The following is a 19,823-nucleotide window of genomic DNA, read 5'->3' as shown; positions in this document are numbered from 1 at the left end:
AAAAAGAATTTTTGATTTATCCATGGTTTCTCAAAAATTGCTCTAAAAAAAATTTGAAAGGTAATCATAAGCCAAAACATGCATTTGAAAGAATGAGGATGTACCTTTACAATTAAAAAAATAAGTGTCAAAGTGAAATGTCAGAGATATCAAGTGTCAAACTTAGTACTTAAGGAAATTGGGCATTCCATACTTAATAACCTAATAATTTGATAATTTTAAAAAAATCTCTTAGTGACTCTAATTCAAGGACCTATATAACAAATTCCACCTTGAGTTTAATGCCCCCCTCCTTGCCCAAGTTTATTTGAAGAAATTTTGTTTGGCCTCATTGCCAATAACCCTAGAATTATATTTTGTGCCAGTTTATTGAAAAATAGTTTATCTGTGGTATCTGGTAATATCTGTTAATCTCTAGACACTATTAAATAGTGGGGTTTTTTTGTTTGTTTGTTTGTTTGTTTGTTTGTTTTTTTGAGACAGAGTCTCACTTTGTTGCCCGGGCTAGAGTGAGTGCCCTGGCGTCAGCCTAGCTCACAGTAACCTCAAACTCCTGGGCTTAAGCGATCCTACTGCCTCAGCCTCCTGAGTAGCTGGGACTACAGGCATGAGCCACCATGCCCGGCTAATTTTTTCTATATATATTTTAGTTGGCCAGATAATTTCTTTCTATTTTTAGTAGAGACGGGGTCTCACTCTTGCTCAGGCTGGTCTCGAACTCCTGACCTCGAGCGATCCACCCGCCTCGGCCTCCCAGAGTGCTAGGATTACAGGCATGAGCCACCACGCCCGGCCGGGGTTTTTTGTTTGTTTGTTTGTTTTTATTTAAAGAACCCAAGCCATGGCAGTGAGAACATGGAATCTTAACCATTAGACCACCAGGGAATTGTATTTTTAAATGATGAAAAAAATAATAGAAATTAAATTGACACTGAAAAATTAATTTTCTCTTTCAAAGTAGAATGGTCACTATTTAAATTATAATTATTATGTATTATGACATAGAAATGCATAACTTGAATTATGATTTAATCTTACCCTCTTAGCCTCTAGAATTTTTAAATGAGTATCACTATTAATATTTTAATGTAATTTGGTAATTAATATAAGAGTCAATCCTTACAAATTTGGTAATTAATATATTGTATGAGTCAGTACTTTAGTTTTAAAAATGGACTATAGGCTTTTGAAAAATAAAATTGATATTATTTGCTTCAAAAACATGTATGGAAATTTATTTTTAGGAGAACCATCAATCAAAAAAAACTTGTTAAATGAATTTAACAAGATAATAGAAAATCAAGAAAAATCCTTAAAAGCTTCAAAAAGCACTCCAGATGGTAAAATTTGCTTTTTATTTGTATCTTCCCCTTCATAGATACTATTTGTAATAGTCTTAAAGTTATTTTTCTCATTTCTTTTGGATGTGTGTATTGGAAGAGATTTACAGTGTGGTTTAATTATTAAATTTATATCTTGCCTTGTTTGTTAAGTGGACTTTTCCTTCATAATGCCTAGTATGATGGCAAGGTAATTGGAAATCGTGAACTGATTATAAAATAATGACTTTTTTATTTTACAAAGGTATAAGAATTTAGTAAAATACTAGTATAATAATTTAAAGTTCAGATTTTAGAGTCCAGTCAGGCTTTGACCCCCAGCATTCCCCTAAAATCAGTCTTTCCTAAATCACACAGTGATCTCCATGTTGCCAAATCAAGTGGGCATTTCTCAGTCCTCATTTCACTCCATCTTTTAGCCACATTTGGCATAGTTGATCACTGCTCCAGATCACCACTTTCTCTTTGTTTTCCTTCTGTATGGCAACTCCTTCTCCTGTTTGTTTGGTTATTCTTCTTTATTGTTTTCTTACTCTAAATAGGAGAGCCCCAGGGCTCTGTCCTTAGATCTCTTTTCTGCCTAAACTTCATTAGCTGCCAAAGTTGTATGCAGCTCTAGCCTGTCCCTGAATATCAGATTCACTGATTTGCCACTTGATACATCTCTACTTGGATCTCTGATGTGTATCTCAAAGTTAATATAGCTAATATTGAACTCCTGATTCCATCCCTGTCTCAGACCTGCTCTTTCTCTTGTCTTTCCTTTCTCATTCTAGCCAGTTGATCCCATCAAAACCTTGATATCCTTTACTTTTTTGTTTCCTCATACCTCAGCCAGGGTTGGGGAACCTGTGGCCTTCTGATTTCAGGATTGTTCTTTTTTGAGCACCAAAGGAGGCAAGAAAACCTTTATCTTTCTTTGGTGCACTCCTTTTAACAAAAGGATTTGTTCTGTAAAATTTGGATTCAGTCAAAAGGCCTCACTCAAGGATCCAGTAGGCCACAGGCGGCAGAACTCGTCAATAAGTCCTGTAGATTCTGCCTTCAAAAGTATAACCAGAATTTGATCATTTATTTTCCCTTCTACCCTTAGCACCCTCATCCAAGCCACTCTCATAGCTTCTATCTGATCTCCCAACTTTTGCCTTTGCCTCTCTTCAGGCTATTCTCAACACTGCAACCAGACTGATTCTTCTGGTCAGATCCTGTTACTTGGCTGCTTAAAATTCTGTGGCATCTATGCTGTTTAGGCTGAAATCCAAAGTTCTTACCATGGAATGCTTGAAAATAAAATATATGTAATTATTGTTCACTATATATTTGGTTTCTGAGTTTGGATAGTAAGGGATAATTATGTTAAACTATAGAGGCTTAATTCTGAAACATGGATAAATCCCACAAGAAGTAGGAACATTTTGGAATTTTCTAACTCATCTCCCATTTAATGATAGAAATTTGAAAGTTATCTTAAAGACAAGATGGTTTGAATGTCCAGAAAAGTGCACTTATTTCTGTCTGTCTTTCTGCTAACTTACTGGTTCTGAAACCTTAGTATGCACAAGAATTCTGAACGGGGTTGAAAACTAAAACCATGATTACTTTTCTCAATGAGAAGTATAAGTAATTTGTAGAATAATTTTTACTGTATTTATTACTTGATAAGCTATCTTTAGAACCTGTTTAAGATGTGACTCATCTTTAGGTATTAAAAGAATGGTATTAAATAGCAGTAGGTATAAGACAAATCTTGTTTTTTAAAACAATTAGTTTTGGCACAGTCCTAGGGAGAAGTAGATGGAAGAACATGTGTTTAATTCTAACAGTGCTACTGTTGTTACATAAACGATCATAACTCCCCTTTTGGAATTATTTTGAGCCAGTAGATATAAGGTATTCATTTGATCATCACATCTTATTTTTTATGTTTTCAAAGATTCTTTTCAGCAGTATCATTATCCACCACATGCCAGTGAATGACTCTTTTCCTTCTAACTTTGTATTATGAACGTTTTCACAGAAAAGTTGAGAGAATATAATGAATGCCCACTATCCACCACCTAGATTCAATAGTTGTTATTTTGCTATGTATATTTTATCTATAATATCTATATATAGGTATGGGTGTACATATATTTTTGCTGAACCCTTTGAATGTTAGTTTCAGACTTAATAACATTTTATAATGATAGAGCATTGTCACCAAAGAAATTTCTTAATGTCTGATATAATCTAATCTGTAGTATTCCTCTTGCCTTTTTTTAAATTTCATTTCATTTTCTATGACATTGACACTTTAAAGTGTCCAAGCCAGTTGTTGTGTAGACTGTCCTATATTCTAGACTTGTTTCCTTGTGGTATCATTTAACTTGTTCTATTCCCCATTTGGATAGAAGACTTGAATAGGATTAGGTTATGCATTTTTGGCAAGAATGCCTCCTAGAAGAGCTGTGTATGTGTATTACATCATATCAAGAGGCACAAATGTCAGAGGATTTGATCACTTGGTTAGGATGCTAACTACAAGATCACTTCATTGAAAAGGTATATTTTCTCATTTGTAATTAGCAAGTAATCTATGGCATGATACTCTGGTACTTTGAGAATATCCAGATTACTCAGCAATCTTCACTCACAATTTTAACATCCATTGATAATATTTGCCTGAATTAATTATTTAATTGGAAGTTGAAAAACTGATTTTCAAATTGTTATTCCTTACCCATTTATCAGCTAGTAATCTTCAACAGGGAAGAGCTTTCTCTTAACAACTAGGGCTTAACTATAGTTCTGCCTCAAAAGGCAAAGTAAATACTTAATTTTTCCCCTCTAATTACAGTTTTTCACAGTAAGGAGTGAGTTAATGTAATAGTCACTGTTAATGATAGCAATTTTCTTTGTTGACTAAAATTGATTTCATGGATTTTTATAATGTATGTATAAAGTTTATAGGTAAAACATGTTATAAATAATGTACTTCTTTACAAAAATAAAACATCCTTTTTGATGTTCAAATCATCCCTAATTTCGAAGTAGAAACCTCTTCAAACTACTTCCCAAGGGCCCAAGGGTTGTTTGGAGTTTTTTTGTTTTTTGTTTTTTGGGTTTTTTTTTTTTTTTTTTTTTTAACTATACATTGGTTAATTTTTGAGCACTTCTTTGCTTTTTTAAATTGAGATTTGTGTGCTAGGTATACTATTGCTGCTGGTATCACTGTTTTTGTAATGCGGAAATTCTTATTTGCTTTATCCTGTAGTAGTGGTTTTCAAACTTTTTCCTCTCAAAACTTTATACTCTTAAAAATTGATGGTCCAAAAGAGCATTTGTTTATGTGGATTACACCTATTGATATTTATCATATTAGAAATTAAAATTGATAAAGTTTGATAGTTGTAATATACATTGGTCATTTGGAAAATAATAGTTCACTGAGTTATGCAGATCTACTGGAAGTTCACAGTTTTATTATACAGTATTAAACAGTTACTTTTGTTAATGTCATTATTGATCTAATAGGGAAAGTTTAAGTATTGGAAAGATGTCAAGCTTGCAGAGCCAGACACAGCCTTCCCAAATTTCTAATTTTCATTCAAAAGCTTGAATTTTACCACTGGCAACAAATATTGTCACTTGTTTTCCTTATAGTTGGCAATCTCATTTCATTCATTTTTGAGAAAATGTCTGCTGAATACCCAAGTCTGAATAACCAGTTTATTGTTTATTCAAGTAAAAATAGTATTTAATGAAAAAAAAGTCTAGTGCAGTTCATAACTCATCATGTAAGTTCATTTTCTTGAGAAAAATCACGCTAAAGTATACAGCAGAATACACCAGTAGTGCAAATGTCAATGCAGTGAAAAGGACATATATAGTAACATCTTAGTATTATTATTAAGATAATTTTTACAACTTGGATTCCCTAAAACAGTTGTAGGTACCCTGCCCTCCAAGTTCCGCGGATTATCCTTTGAGAGTCACTGTCCTACAGTATATATGTAATAATTTTAAATTTATAATAACCACTAACAATAAAACTACTAAGGGAAATTTTAAGAATTCTTTGCAGTTTTTGTCCTTAGAATATAGTGGTTGAATATCCATTACCTGAAATGCTTGAGACCAGAAGTGTTTCAGATTTCTTTTTTTTTTTTTTAATTTTAGGTTGTTTGCATATACATAATGAGATATTGTAGAGATAGGACCCAAGTCTAAACACAAAATTCATTTATGTTTCATATACACCTTATGCACATAGCCTGAAGGTGGTTTTATACAATATTTTAAATAATTTTGTGCATGAAACAGTTTTAACTGTGACCCATCACATGAGGTCAGGTGTGGAATTTTCCACTTGTGGAGTCATGTCAACACTCAAAAAGTTTCGGAGTTTGGATTTTCAGATTAGGGATGTTCAACCTGTATATCATTAAGGATGTATAGTCAAAGTACTGTGTTTACATGTCACTCAAAATAATTCTTCTGTGTGTAGTTACTTATTTGACAATTAGGTTAGATTTGTTTGTTTCCATTTTCTATATTAAGATTTGTTTTCTCTCACTTAATTTTACATTTGAATAAATAAAATAGTTCATTTATCAAAACTACAGAAAGGTATACTTAGAGAGGTTTTGATTCTATTCCTATCCCCTCCATATTATTATTCACCACCTTTCCTACTTCTTGCTCACTCTAGGTAACTATTTTTAATGGCTTATGGTTTTCGGTTTATCCTTTCACGATTTATTTTTATAAAAATAAGCAAATATGTGTATACGTATTCTCATTACCTTTCTTACTCAAAAGATATGGTATATACACCATTTGCACCGTGTTTACTGCGTGTTGTTTACTTAAGAATTTATTTAATGAGTATACAGAGATTGTCCTTATTCTTATTTATGATTACATAGAAGTTGATCATGTGGCTCGATCAATGTATCCTAGTTTATTCAACTAATTCCCTACTAATGCACTTAATGAAGATTAATAGGTACAAGTTACATACTGAAAGTGAATAATATCTAAGCTTAGCTTCTAAACCTTCATAAGACTAAATTTTAAATTTGATATTTGTATTGGCAATTATTAATAGCTAAAGCCTTTGAGTTATGATTGTTAATATCAACTGACTAAATTTATACTGATTTCTTTTCTATGTTTGTACTGTGAGTTATTTGGCATATAGTCATCAGTTTGTGAATCAAGAATTTCTCTTGATAACTATCATTTACTGAGCACCCATTATATGCTTTGAAAATTTTAAAGTCTACCATTGTCTCAAATTTTTGTGTAAATATTTATAGTAACATGTAATAAACATATGGAAAATAAAATCTCTTATTAGATTTTTATTAATATATAATGTAAAACAATTTTCTTCTAGGCACCTTAAAAGATAGAAGATTGTTTATGCATCACATTTCTTTAGAGCCAGTTACCTGTGGACCCTTTGGGTAAGACATGTTTAAATTTTTTAAAATTCTAGTATAGTGTAGGAAATGTCTGGTTTTTTAAATCAATATGTCTAAAAATAATGGCACAAAAATTAAGGAAAGAAGTTAACACTTCTCTTTTTGAAACCCTGCATCAGGATGAAATAATTCTGTACTTTGGTAGTATTTTATAGTGCTCTTCATATTATTATTTCATTTTTTAGTTTCATAGCAGCTTTGCAAAGTAGACAAACAGATTTTATTCCAATTTTATGAGTGAGGTACTGAGGCTGAGAGGAATTAAGGATTGCTCAAAATCAACTGACAAAAAGATAGCAAATGTTAAAAATATCTTTTTATCTTTCCTACCTCCCTAAATCTTACTAAAATTACTTGAGAATTTTTTTTAACATGTAATTCCCAAGGACAATGATCAGAAGAAATAAACAACAACAAAAGTTTGGAAGCCAAAAACATGAATGACTTAACAAGCCTGAGAAAGCTAAAATCTGACCTTAGAGCAGTGGTCCCCAAACTTTTTGGCACCAGGGACTGGTTTTGTGGAAAATAATTTTTCCATGAATGGGGGCAGGGAGGGGTTGTGAGGCAGGGAGTACAGCAGTAGACCTCAGGCGGTGATGCAAGCAATGGGGTGAGGCTGTAAATGCAGATGAAGCCTCGCTGGCCCCCTGCTCACCTCCTGCTGTACTAACAGTCCATGGACCAGACCGGTCTGTAGCCCAAGAGTTGGGGACTGCAGCCTTAGAGCAAGCAGAGAAGCCACCCACTTTCCCCTAAAGAGCCCAAGAAAGGCTCCAATTGGCAGCAACATGTACTTCTGAAGGTGAGATAGAAAATAGGAAGATTGGTTGAAATTCTGTTTAAGAAGTGTCTGTATTTCCTCCCCAATAGCTGATAGGCAGTTATCTTTCTTCCCCAAGAAGACCAGAAGTTTATTCTCTGGAGACGATCAATTGGAAGAATTCTGAATTGGGGATAGGCTGGAGTGAGGGGACACCAGGCACAGTTGAGGGAAGGGTACTAAAAACAAAAATTAAGTACAAATTAATGTATCAAGCAGTGAGCCTCCTTCTCACGCTTAGCCTCCCAAATCTTAGCAGGCAGGCCCTCTGGGAGATAGAAGACTAGAAGAGTTTTTCCTAGGGAATATGACTAGCACAATAGAAAAGACCTAAAAATACTGACAGTTGACAGTACTCAAATGGAGCAGATAGCTGATCATCAGACAGCGGAGTGAACAACTGACAAGCACAGAGCTTCCAGTCAGTAATTTAGTTCTTCACTTTTAAATAAGAATAGATAATCAAGGATCACTAGTCATTGGAAGAAAGTTGCTGTGAACGATAGTCACCAAAGTACAAAAACCAAAGCAAAAAGGAACTTAGAGAAAATAGACTACGCAAGAAGAAAACTTCATAAAAACTTACTAATATCCTTAGGGAATAGAAGATATTACAGCCTTAAAATAAGAACAAGTAGCTATAAAAATTGCTGTTAGAAATTAAAAATATGATAGCACAAATAAATTAACTTAGTAGAAGTTATATATAGAAATCATGAAAGCTCCCAGAATATAGAACAAAATGAAAAGGATGAAATAAGCAATGAAAAGATAATTAGAAAAGTCAGTTCTGTGGGTCTAATATTTGAAAATACAGAGTTTGAGAAGGAAGGAACAGAAGAGAAATGAAGAAAGAATTTTTTAAAAATAATTGTAAGTTTTACCAGTACTGAAGGACATGAGTTTTCTTGATTAAAAGGGCTCACTGAGTGAACACATGAATAAAAATGGCACAGTAAGGCACATTCTTGTGAAATTTTAGAATACTAGGAGCAGAGAGGAACTTTAAATTCATTAAAGGGGGGATAAAAGTCAGATTCAAATAGTTTCATGAGTTATAGTGTGAATTCTTATCAATAATGGAATCTAGAAGATTATAGATTTTACAATGTATAATACAGAGCAATGCCTTCAAAATTCTGAGAGAAAATGACTTCCAACCTAGAATCCTAGCACTGACCAAAATACAAATTAACTGTGAGGGTAGACACTTTTCCGGTTCAAAGCACTTTCTAAGGAAGCTAGCCAAAACCAGTGGTAAATCAGGAAGGAAGAAGATATGGGACTTAAAAAACAAGAATTCAGCATAGGAGAGAGGCAAAGGGAAACCTCAGGTTGATAATGAAAGGAGATCCCAGAATTATAGCTGTGTTGCTAAGTCAAGAAAGGCACCTAGACCACTTTGGAACCGAAGAATATAGAGAGATCCCTGAGAGTTTGCCTACAAGATAAAAATAAAGCAGTACCTGAGTGTTTTAATGTATTAGGAAACTTCTTGGTAAAGATGGTGAGTTAAACATACTTGTCTACTTTCTTTGCCCTCAAAATTAGACCAAAGCAACAGTGAAGAAACTTGTACCAAAAACAGTGAAAATAAGAGAGACTACAGTAACTAAACTTTTCAGAGTGCAAGAGAAAACTGATTCAAAGCTGGTAGTGGGTATAGCAGAGAACCAACCATTCTACACTAAAGTCTCAAAAGCCCAGGAGTTGGTACCTCTATGTATCTTCACAACTGGGTGCTAACAGAAGGAGGGAGCCAAAAAATGTTTAAAAAAAAATATGTTTAAGAAGCAATCAAATGCACTCCTTCACTCTGTGAAGCTGGGCAGCTGCCTCTTGCCCACTCTAACAAAAGACTAGAGACTTGCTCTTTAGAGAGGGTACAGTAGAGGGGCTTATTGGTGAACACACTAGCCACAGTTGAAGGCAGAAATAAGTACTCAAAAGCAAGGGGAATAGGTTCATGTATGCATATTGAATGTTGGGGATCTCCCATCAAGCCCTCTTCCCCTACTCAGCTTCCAGAATGTAGACAGCCAAGTTTTCACTATTAGAAATTTCCAGTCAATCAATCTACAGTGTATCCTGCAATCAACATGTTCCATCTTTGACAAAGGGCTTTCAAACAACTTTTTGGTCTTCTACTCTTAAATATAAAGACATCTAGAGACGACCGGACATCAGAAAAAGCAAAAATAAAATAACCAAAAAACTAATGAAAACAACTTAATAGAAACACTATTTTATTATTTCTTCTTTTAAGGAGAAAAATTTTTTGAAGAACAAAACTATAATTTACGAACAGAATGAAAAGAGGTTATATAATATATAGCTGAGAGTTTACATGTGAATAAGTGATGGATGATGGATATATCGAAAAATTTTTTTTAATTTTTTAAAAAATACTACCTCAAGAGAAAGCAAAAGTTGTAAAGAAAGGAAATACAGTCATAATATATTACATGCTAATACTACATATACTTTATACCAATATAACACATTTAGCTGTAAAAAGTATTTAGCCAATGTAAATGTTGAATATCGATAGACTCAAGTATATAACTTGAGAATATGGGGAGAGGTGAGAGAAAGTGTATGCATATGTAGTAAGGTGGCAGTGGAGTTGACAAACAGCTAAATCTTCATTTTCCATAGAGGTACCTCAATAGAAAAAGTGGAGAGAACAAGCAATTACAGAGATGTCACTTAGACATAATGGATACAAATATAGAAGCATCTAACGTTGTTGAAAGTGGTTACAAAACCTTTTCTAGCTGGCAAATTTTTAAGCCCAAAGATTTGATTGAAATTGTTTTAATGTTACCTTTTCAAAGATAACTACTTGTGGAATTGTTGAGAAGTCATTGAACTGTATTTCTGGAATATATTTTTTAGCAAGCTGCATATATATATATATTTTTTTTTTTTTAATGTAGAAAGCCAGGTGATTTTTTGTTTTCATTTCTTTTTATCAAAACAGGTTGTAATATTAAATAATAAAGTAAATGCCTAGTTATTTATCTGTATATTACCTTAAATTACATATGAAATGGGAAAATAGTTTAATGTATTCAATAAACATTTGTGAAAGCACCTCTAATTACCTAATATGTACTGTGCTGATGGCTATAAAGATAAATAAGTGTAACTCAGATTGCTAGTCTAGGAACTAGGCATGAAAACAAGAATTATAATGTGATATAAATTCTAAAATAGATACAGTAAAAATGATGTGAGAACAAAGAAAAATTGGCAGCTAATTATGTGACAGAAAACTTAATGGGAAAAGTACTTCAGAATGTGAGGAATGTTTGGTTAAAGAGGACATTCCAAATCTTAGGATTTGGTTGGGGGAGAAGGCCTCTGGGAGGAAACAAAAAGAAATAGGGAGGTTAGAACCAAATAGGAAGCTTCCTGTGTGTCATTCTGATAAGTTGAAACCTAGAAAGGTGATCGGCTGTCCTTGGAAGTTTCTAACAAGAGGAATGACATAACCAGATTTGTGTTTTAGAAATAGATCAAAGCAAAACTGTTGCAAGGAGATTAGTAAGGAATTAAAGGTCTAGCAGAGGAGGTAAAGGAAAATGAGTGGGAGATCAGTTCATTAGGTTTGGCTAGATTGTGACTGAGACTGGCAAATTATCTCCATTTTGATTCAAAGCGACATCTTGAACATAACCTGCAAAGCAAACTCCTCATTCTCACAGTATTCTTCATATTTAAAAACAAAGAGTAAGAAGGAGATCAGTGAAAATTTTGGGAACAGAAGGTTTATTCATTCTTGTGTACCAGTTCTCATCTAGATCACTTATACAAGGAAACCAGTCTAGCAATTTTCCCCTCTCTCTCCTGCATCGTTAATTTTTTACTCTCTACTGGATTATTACTATTTCTGTCAGCATAAGCAATTGCTGTAAATCTCTCATCTTAAGAAGAGCCTTTCTTGACCACTCTAATCTCAGCTTTGCTCCCCTTAAAGCCCAGCTCGTTTTGGAATTGTCTCTGTTCACTGTCTTCACTTCATCTCTTTTGTGCTCTCCCGAATCCATTCCCATCAGTCTTTTATCACTACCCATCAGCTCTTATCAAGGTTGCCAGTTACCTCCACATTGCTGAATCTTGGCATCTCTTCATCCTCATGTTAACCTGTGAGTAGCATTGACACAATCACTTCTGCTTTCTTAACACTTTCTCTACTCTTCCTTCTGGGACATCTGTTATTTCTCCTCCTATTCCATTAGCTGTTCTGTCTCCTTTGCTTGTTCTTTCCCTAACCACCAAATGTTAGAGTCCTCCAGGATTTAGCTCCAGATCTCTTCCTACCCTTCCTCCCTAGTGATCTCATCCACTCTCCATGGCTTTATATACTGTCTATTTGCTGATATCTCCAAAATTAGTATCTTTAGCCCCAGATCTGTCCTCTAAACATCCCGTTACCTAATTGACATTTTTATTTGGGTGACTAGTAGACATCTCAAACTTAACATCTCCAAAGCTTATGTCCTTTACCCTAATCTATTTCCCAATGAAAGTAAAAGTCTAGCAGCTCTGCTTTCAAAATATATCCAAAATCAAATCACTTCTCAGCACTTTCACCCCGGATGGCCTGGTTCAAGTCATTATAAACTGCTAGGATTATTTCAATGGAACTGGTTTCTCTGCTTCTAACTTAACCCCCCACCACCATACACAGTGAATTCTCAACAGAGAAGCCAGAGGGAGCCTTTTAAACACAAAACAGATTTTGTAATTTCTTTTCTCAAAACTATTCCATGGCATCACATCCCAGAGTACAAGCCAAAAGCCCCTACCATAGTGTTCAGGTTCTCCATGATCTGGCCCCATTACCACCTTTCCAGACTCACCTAACTTTCTTCCCCTTGCTCTCTCTATTTGAGGCACACTTATGTCTAGGCCAATTGACGTGTTTGTTTGTTTCCTTCCAGTGGAATGTACATGCTGATTTTTTTTTTGGTTGTCACTGTGTCCCCCAGCAAACAAATGCCTGACACACAGGAATTCATTAAGTATGTGATGAATAGATAAATGGCTAAACTAAATGAATTCTAGGGTAACTTCAAGTTCCAGATGTGCAGGATTTGGCAAAGGGAAATCTGGGGTTTTCAACCAAGTGTCAAGTATCAGGAAGAACATGTAAGCTGCTGAAGGCAATGAATTTAATTTTGGACATGTTGCATTGAGATGTGTGAAATATCAAGGTACAGATGTCTGATGTTTTATACAGTTTAAATGTAGGAGCAATACCTAAGGGAAAAGCTGGGCATGAGGATAAATGATGTTTTTATTGTTAGATGGGTGATAATTTAAGCAATGGAAATGACTCACATCAGCCTGGAAGAGTATCTAGGGAAGAAATCCAACTTTGGAGACATGAATGTTTTTAAGAATCAGGAAGAGGGAAAACCAGTAAAAGAAAAGAAATAATTTGAAGAACAATGGTGGTGAGGATATTAAAAGAAGGAAAATGTCAACTGTCAGGAAAGTCAAGCAGAATGAGTTTGCATGTATGTGTATGTATACATAGATGCATGTGTGTGTTATACACATGCATCTTAGAATAATTTCTGTAGAGTAGTGGGAGAAATGAGAGTTCACTGAGTGGAAATTGAGGAAGTGAAAATAGCTAGTCTAGATTATCTATTAAAGGAAGTTGACCATGGAGGGTAAGTAACAGTGAGTATTAGCATGAGGCAGAGATAAAACTGAGAAGAAAAGGGTTTAAAAGGTGGCCAAGGCTTTAGGGCTAAATGTAAGGGGCGCTAAAAACTATAAACAGGTAGAAGGGAGAGGGGTGGGATAATAATTGAAAGAGGAGAGCTCATGAGGAGACTGAGTTATTAGATGGAATAGGGATTTCAGGTTAAGGTATGAGCCATAGAGAAGAAGACAGGTAGTATTTCCCTGGTAAAGGAGGTAAGTAGAGGGAGTACTGTGGTAGAATTGGAGGGGACACACACTGAGAGGGTCCACGTTTGATAGATTCTCTTCTATTATGTGAAGTAGGTTGTAAAGGCAAAGGCTGGGCATTAGTGCGTGAGAAACAGTTGTAGCCTTGAAAAGTATGGTACTGTTTGGGAATGACAACCCTGATGAATGCAAAAACAGTTACCAGAATAGGATGGCCATGTAGCAGTTGAGAGTCTGCAAAAAAAAAAGACATATTCCCAAACATTTATATGTATACATTTACTGGTCAGTAATCAAATATTTTCTGCCCATTGTAGCACAACTAAGGAACGGCAAGAAATACAGAGTCCAAATTTTACTGCACCTGGTCAAGAATTTCTGCCTATATCTCATTTTCATGAACACCTGGCTTTGGAAAAATCTTCAAGCAATTTATCAGTTTCGGGGCAGCCATTTTATAAAGTTCCTGCTAAAAGAAATAAAGAAATGAGACACTCAGTTACTACAGGCAAACCGACCAAAATCTTTGTCCCACCTTTTAAAACTAAATCACGTTTTCACAGAGATGAACAGTCTGTTAGCAAGAATATTAATTTGGAGGAAAACAAAAAAAAAAAAAACACAGACGAACATGGCACTGGTGACAGTGAAAATAATATTAATGACAGTGAGATTCATCAGCTTAACAAAAACAACTCTAATCAAGCAGCAACTGTAAATTTCACAAAGTGTGAAGAAGAACCTTTAGGTATTGTGTGACAATTTGTATGACACATTTTTGCCTTTCGGTTAGATACTTCTCTTATTAAATAATGTCCTGGGGGTTTTCTCCCTTTTATGGTTCTTAATAATTTCTAAACCTTTTTTAATGCTTTAGATTTTCTAAATCTAAAGATTAGATTTAGATTATTCTAATATTTTTTTCAAAGATGACTACTTGTGGACTTTCTTGTTAAAAAAAAAAGCTATTAGACACATAATCTAGTACTGCTATTACCAGAATATATTTTTTATCATACTACAAATTTTCTTCAAAAATTGAGATAAAAATAATAAATATGTTTCTATTCTTTATACAACTTTACAAGTTGAAACTTTTTCATCCCTGAAGATTTAAAAGGGGTAGGCAGTCCCTTTGTAAAATTAGAGCAAAGTGATATGTATAATGTTACAAAGCAGGGGTTGTGCTTTTTAAATTTATATTCAATTTTATTTTTGCTAATTATTTGTTTTTTAACAGATTTAATTACAAGTCTTAAGAACGCCAGAGATATACAGGATATGCGGATTAAAAAGAAACAAAAGCAACATATCTTTCCACAGCCAGGCAGTCTGTATCTTGCAAAAACATCCACTCTGCCTAGAATCTCTCTGAAAGCAGCAGTAGGAGGCCGAGTTCCCTCTGCATGTTCTCATAAACAGGTACACTTTTGTGTACAATACTTATAGTTTTTATAGCAAAGTGTAATTAATATCTACAATGGAGAGGTGTAAATAATATTGATAATATTAATAGCTAAATTTATTGAGCATTTCCTTTTCTTTTTTTTTTTTTTTTGAGACAGGGTCTCATTCTGTCACCTGGGCTAGAGTGCAGTGGCACAGTCATAACTCACTATGACCTCAAACTCCTGGGCTCAAGTGATCCTCCTGTCTCAGCCTCTCAAGTAGCTGGGACTCTAGGCGCATGCCAGCAGATCTGGCTAATTTTTCTATTTTTTGTAGAGATGGGGTCTCACTATGTTGCCCAGGCTGATCTCCAATTTCTGGCTTCAAACAATCCTGCCTTGGCCTCCCAAAGTGCTGGGAGTATAGGCATGAGCCACTGGCCTGTATTACCTCATTTAATCCTCATAACAACCCTATGAGATAAAAGCTCAGTTAACGTCATCATTAGGTTCTTAGAAGCTGATTTTAAGTGAAATGACATAAAACGGAACCAGTTTTTTTCATCAATGTTATATATAGATGTTTACAGTCATGATCCACCGTGTCCGGACTACTGAGCATTTTCTGTGTGCGAGGCACCCTTCTAAGTACTTTACGTGTATTGGTTATATCTCACACAATCCTCACAACCACTCCAAAAGAAAGGCACATTATTTTGTCTATCATTTGCAAATGAGAGGACTACAGCATAAGGAAGGTTAAGTGACTGCTCCAAAGTCACTTAACTAGCAAGTGGAAGAGCCACAATTCCAAAGCGAAGAGTCTGAGTCAAACTCTGAACAAAGCAAAAGATATCATGGGTTAGACATGCTGAGGTGAAAGTAACCACCTTGAAAGTAGGCCAGGCTGGGCAAAATGGCTCATGCGTGTAATCCTAGCACTGTGGGAGGCTGAGGCAGGAGGATTGCATGAGGTCAGGAGTTTGAGACCAGCTTGAGTGACAGTAAGACCCTATCTCTACTAAAATAGAAAAATTAGCTGGGCATTGTGCCACGCACCTATAATCCCACCCAGCTACTTGGCAGGCTGAGGCAGGAGAATGGCTTGAGCCCAGGATTTTGGGGTTGCAGTGAGCTATGATCACACCACTGCTCTCTGGCCTGGGGCAACAGAGCAAGACTGTGTCTCAAAAAAAAAAAAAAGAAAGAAAGGCCAGACCCATGTACAAATCTGACCTCCTGAGATCATTTTCCCTGAAATACTTAAACCTTTTCCTATTTTCCTTCTAAAATTTTCAACTTAGAAGATTTTGTTAAGCATAAGAATTTTTTATCCCCAGAATAGTGCCCTAGGGCAGATTTAGCAAGAAGTATATACACAGGGGGAGTGAAAAAGGTACAGCAGACTCATGAATGTATGGGTCATTTATAATGCATTAAAATTTTTAGCTTTCAATACATGTTAAATACTTTTATATTGAATATTCTAGTATTTAAATGAAAAAATTTTGGTAAATTAAGTTTTGGTTTGTTATAATTATGTTTATTCTGTGAAGCATGTTCATTTTGACTTGTCTTTCGTTCATTATCAATTTTTTCTGTTTATTTTGTGCAGCTGTATATGTATGGCGTTTCTAAACATTGCATAAAAATTAACAGCAAAAATGCAGAGTCTTTTCAGTTTCACATGCAGGATTATTTTGGTAAGGAAGATTTATGGGCCAGACAGGGAATACAGTTGGCTGATGGTGGATGGCTCCTACCCTCCAACGATGGAAAGGCTGGAAAAGAAGAATTTTATAGGTACTCTGTGTAAAAAGATTTTGTATTAACTTTTACGTATTTCATCATTTCTCTCTTCCTCATAAGTCTCTCTTTCGTCTCTTTCATGTACCTTGAACTAAAAGTTGACTAGAAATCAAATTTTTATACATTGAATCATTAAGTACATTGGTGGTTCAGTAGACATTCTGTTGAAATCTTATGAAAAGTAAATATGGTTTGTCCTGGGATTTAATCAACTGAATTTTCTTAAATTGGGACATTTTTCTTATGCATTTACAAAATAGAGCCTGATAAGAAAAGTTAAATTTGAAATGGCCTTATGGTAGACTCCCCATGTGTACATACAGATTTATGTCATATTCTCTTTGATTGTATATTTTAATAAATATAAATATTATAGTATTTAATAAACACTAAAATTGAAACAGAAGTATTTAAATATCAGGCATAACAAATAACTAGAAAATCTCAGTGCCTTAAAACATTAACAATTTAGAAACTGTATAACCTCTTTTGATTCTAATGTTTACACAAACGTAATTAAAACTTTTTGCCATCAGAGATACATTACTTCATGCCATTGGCAAAAGATGGGACTCGTTTTTCTAGCACCCTTATTTTTAAAACTTTCTATGCATCTTTCCAAAGATTATAGTTTTAGAAAGCAGTAAAACATTTTCTTCTGAATTTTTTTTAACTTTTTTGGAGTGTTTTAAAACGGAAACGTTATTTAGATGTTACACATTTGTTACATAACGAACATCTGCTATAGGTTCTATAACAGTAGGAAAAGTATGGTAAAACAGTTGTATTATTTTCTTACACTACATAGACTGCATAATGTAGAGGTGTTAAGAATGATTACCCTGTAGTCAGGTGAGCAGAGTTCATAAAGTTACAGTATTGCTCTTATTATTTATTTTTTGATCATTCACCAAGTATCTTTTGATCACCTACTATGTGCCAGGTACTATTCTGGGTACTAGGGATAACAAAGCAAAACAAAAAAATCCCTGCCCTAATGAGTCATACATTCTAGTGGGCATGGAAAGCACAGAAAATTTTTTAAAATAACAAGTGAATTGTATAGTATGTTAAAAAGTGAGAAGTACTATGAAGATTAATAAAGTTGGGAAGGTGGTAGAGAAAGTTGTTTGAGGAGAGGTGTAAGGTTTAAACAGAATAAGTAGTCAGGAAAGCTTTACCACATTGGTGACATTTAATAAATGACTTGAAGGAGATTTGAAGGATAGATCTTACATTAATTTATAAAAACTTATTGAATGTACAGTGCAGTTTTTGTACAGAGAATGGTTGTCATTGTTGAATTCGGTATCATCCTATGTGTTTTTTATGATACTGTTCTACCTTTATTTATTCAGGGCTCTCTGTGACACCCCAGGTGTGGATCCAAAGCTCATTTCTAGAGTTTGGGTCTATAATCACTATAGATGGATTATATGGAAGCTGGCAGCTATGGAATTTGCTTTTCCTAAGGAATTTGCTAGTAGATGCCTAAGCCCAGAAAGGGTGCTTCTTCAACTAAAATACAGGCAAGTTTAAAACATTACATTATGTAATCATATACTGCAGTATGGTTCAGGCTTCTGTGCAGTCTGTGACTTCCCCATCAAAGATGGTGCATGAGCCAGTTGTCGGTGACAGTTGCCATCCCACGCTGCTGTTCATGTTGTGCAGAGCTATTCTCTTGTCATCCCCCACTTAAGAGAGATCACATATACACCTCTTGGTTCCCTCTTCTCCTACCCTCATCTTAACCTCTTGGCATATGAGAAGAATATGAGCTACTAATTTGATCCACTATTCAGAAATTGCTAATAAAACATTTTTGCATTTCTTTGCTTTTTAGTACTCATATTTTAACAATATAAAACTTAATATATTACTGGCTACAAAGTTTTAAATTCTCTTCCAGTGTGTCTTTGAATTTAATTTTTATTCTCAATTATTCAGTGACTTTTTTAACAATGGAATGCTAGAGTCACGATTCCTAAAATACGCATTTTTCTATTCATTTGTAGATATGATTTGGAAATTGATAGAAGCAGAAGATCAGCTATAAAAAAGATAATGGAAAGAGATGACACAGCTGCAAAAACACTTGTTCTGTGTGTTGCTGACATAATTTCATCGAGCAAAAATATATCTGAAACTTCTAGCAGTAAAACTAATAGTGTGGATACCAAAAAAGTGGCCATTATCGAACTTACAGATGGGTGGTATGCTGTCAAGGCCCTGTTAGATCCTCCCCTCTCAGCTCTCTTAAAGAACAACAGACTGACTGTCGGTCAGAAGATTATTACTCATGGAGCAGAACTGGTGGGCTCTCCTGAAGCTTGTACACCTCTTGAAGCCCCAGAATCTCTTATGTTAAAGGTAAATTAATGTACACTCTTGATAAAAAATAGTCACTGATTGAGTTAGTTCTAGAGAGGTTTTACATTTAAAATTTTAAATTTACTTATGTTGTTAAGGATGCTCCATTTCTTGAAAATGTACTGATATTCTTAGTATAAGAAGCAGATTCTTCAGACAGTTAAATTTTTTGTGCTGTTTTTGGGAGAGCCAGAGATATTTCTTGAGCTCAAATAATACAGTTCCAATTAAAGAGCAAGTTTGCACTAGATATTCAATTTTGGTACCTATAGCCCTTGCTGCCACCTTGTTCTTAGCTTTGCTTCCACCCTGATTAGTTGCTCAGATTCCTATTCCAATGTAATTAGAAAATTAGATTTCAGCGGCTCTCAAATATATAATAAAATATACCTTTCATCTCTATGTAGGTTTTAAATTGTATAACAGGACTTTGCCATGTAATAGTCTGCAGTATTGCTATCAGAAATTACTGATAACACTGCACATTCAGATTCACTTATAAAGCAACCTCGTTAGAGAATTTACTTTTGTTATTCTGGATTACTCTAAAGAGAACATGTAAACATTTTTAAGGTAAAGAGATATTTTATGTGGTGTTAGCTCCACATTGGATTGCTTTTTACTGAAAGCATTCCATCAAGCTGAAATACTGAAATAGGCTTTTGTTTTATGTTGTTTAGAATATCACAGT

General features: G+C 34.5%; 2 protein-coding genes across 4 annotated transcripts in view; one reads left to right on the top strand and one right to left on the bottom strand.

The window, feature by feature from the left end:
* N4BP2L1 (NEDD4 binding protein 2 like 1) overlaps positions 1-19,823 on the bottom strand; it is an 82,076-nt gene that overhangs the window by 14,819 nt on the left and 47,434 nt on the right. Inside the window, exons 8-10 of one of the 3 annotated variants that reach the window (XR_006738858.1) lie at positions 13,927-14,031; positions 13,765-13,796; positions 11,624-11,780 (exon numbers count right to left, since the gene is read on the bottom strand). The exons of 1 other annotated variant lie outside the window; for it this stretch is intronic. The gene's annotated coding sequence lies outside the window, so the exon portion shown is untranslated. Of the gene's footprint in view, positions 1-11,623; positions 11,781-13,764; positions 13,797-13,926; positions 14,032-19,823 lie in introns of those variants that run through there. One more of the 3 variants, XR_006738859.1, reaches the window with a different exon arrangement.
* BRCA2 (BRCA2 DNA repair associated) overlaps positions 1-19,823 on the top strand; it is a 59,233-nt gene that overhangs the window by 17,909 nt on the left and 21,501 nt on the right. Inside the window, exons 11-17 of the mRNA XM_045566947.1 lie at positions 1,245-1,340; positions 6,721-6,790; positions 13,880-14,310; positions 14,803-14,984; positions 16,566-16,753; positions 18,118-18,288; positions 18,778-19,132. Coding sequence (XP_045422903.1) covers positions 1,245-1,340; positions 6,721-6,790; positions 13,880-14,310; positions 14,803-14,984; positions 16,566-16,753; positions 18,118-18,288; positions 18,778-19,132 — 1,493 coding nt within the window. The remainder of the gene's footprint in view (positions 1-1,244; positions 1,341-6,720; positions 6,791-13,879; positions 14,311-14,802; positions 14,985-16,565; positions 16,754-18,117; positions 18,289-18,777; positions 19,133-19,823) is intronic.

The sequence above is a fragment of the Lemur catta genome, chromosome 13, assembly GCF_020740605.2.
Source record: "Lemur catta isolate mLemCat1 chromosome 13, mLemCat1.pri, whole genome shotgun sequence".
Classification (NCBI taxonomy): Eukaryota; Metazoa; Chordata; class Mammalia; order Primates; family Lemuridae; genus Lemur; species Lemur catta.
Note: the sequence above shows the minus strand (reverse complement) of the source record. Positions and strands in the feature narration are given on the sequence as shown.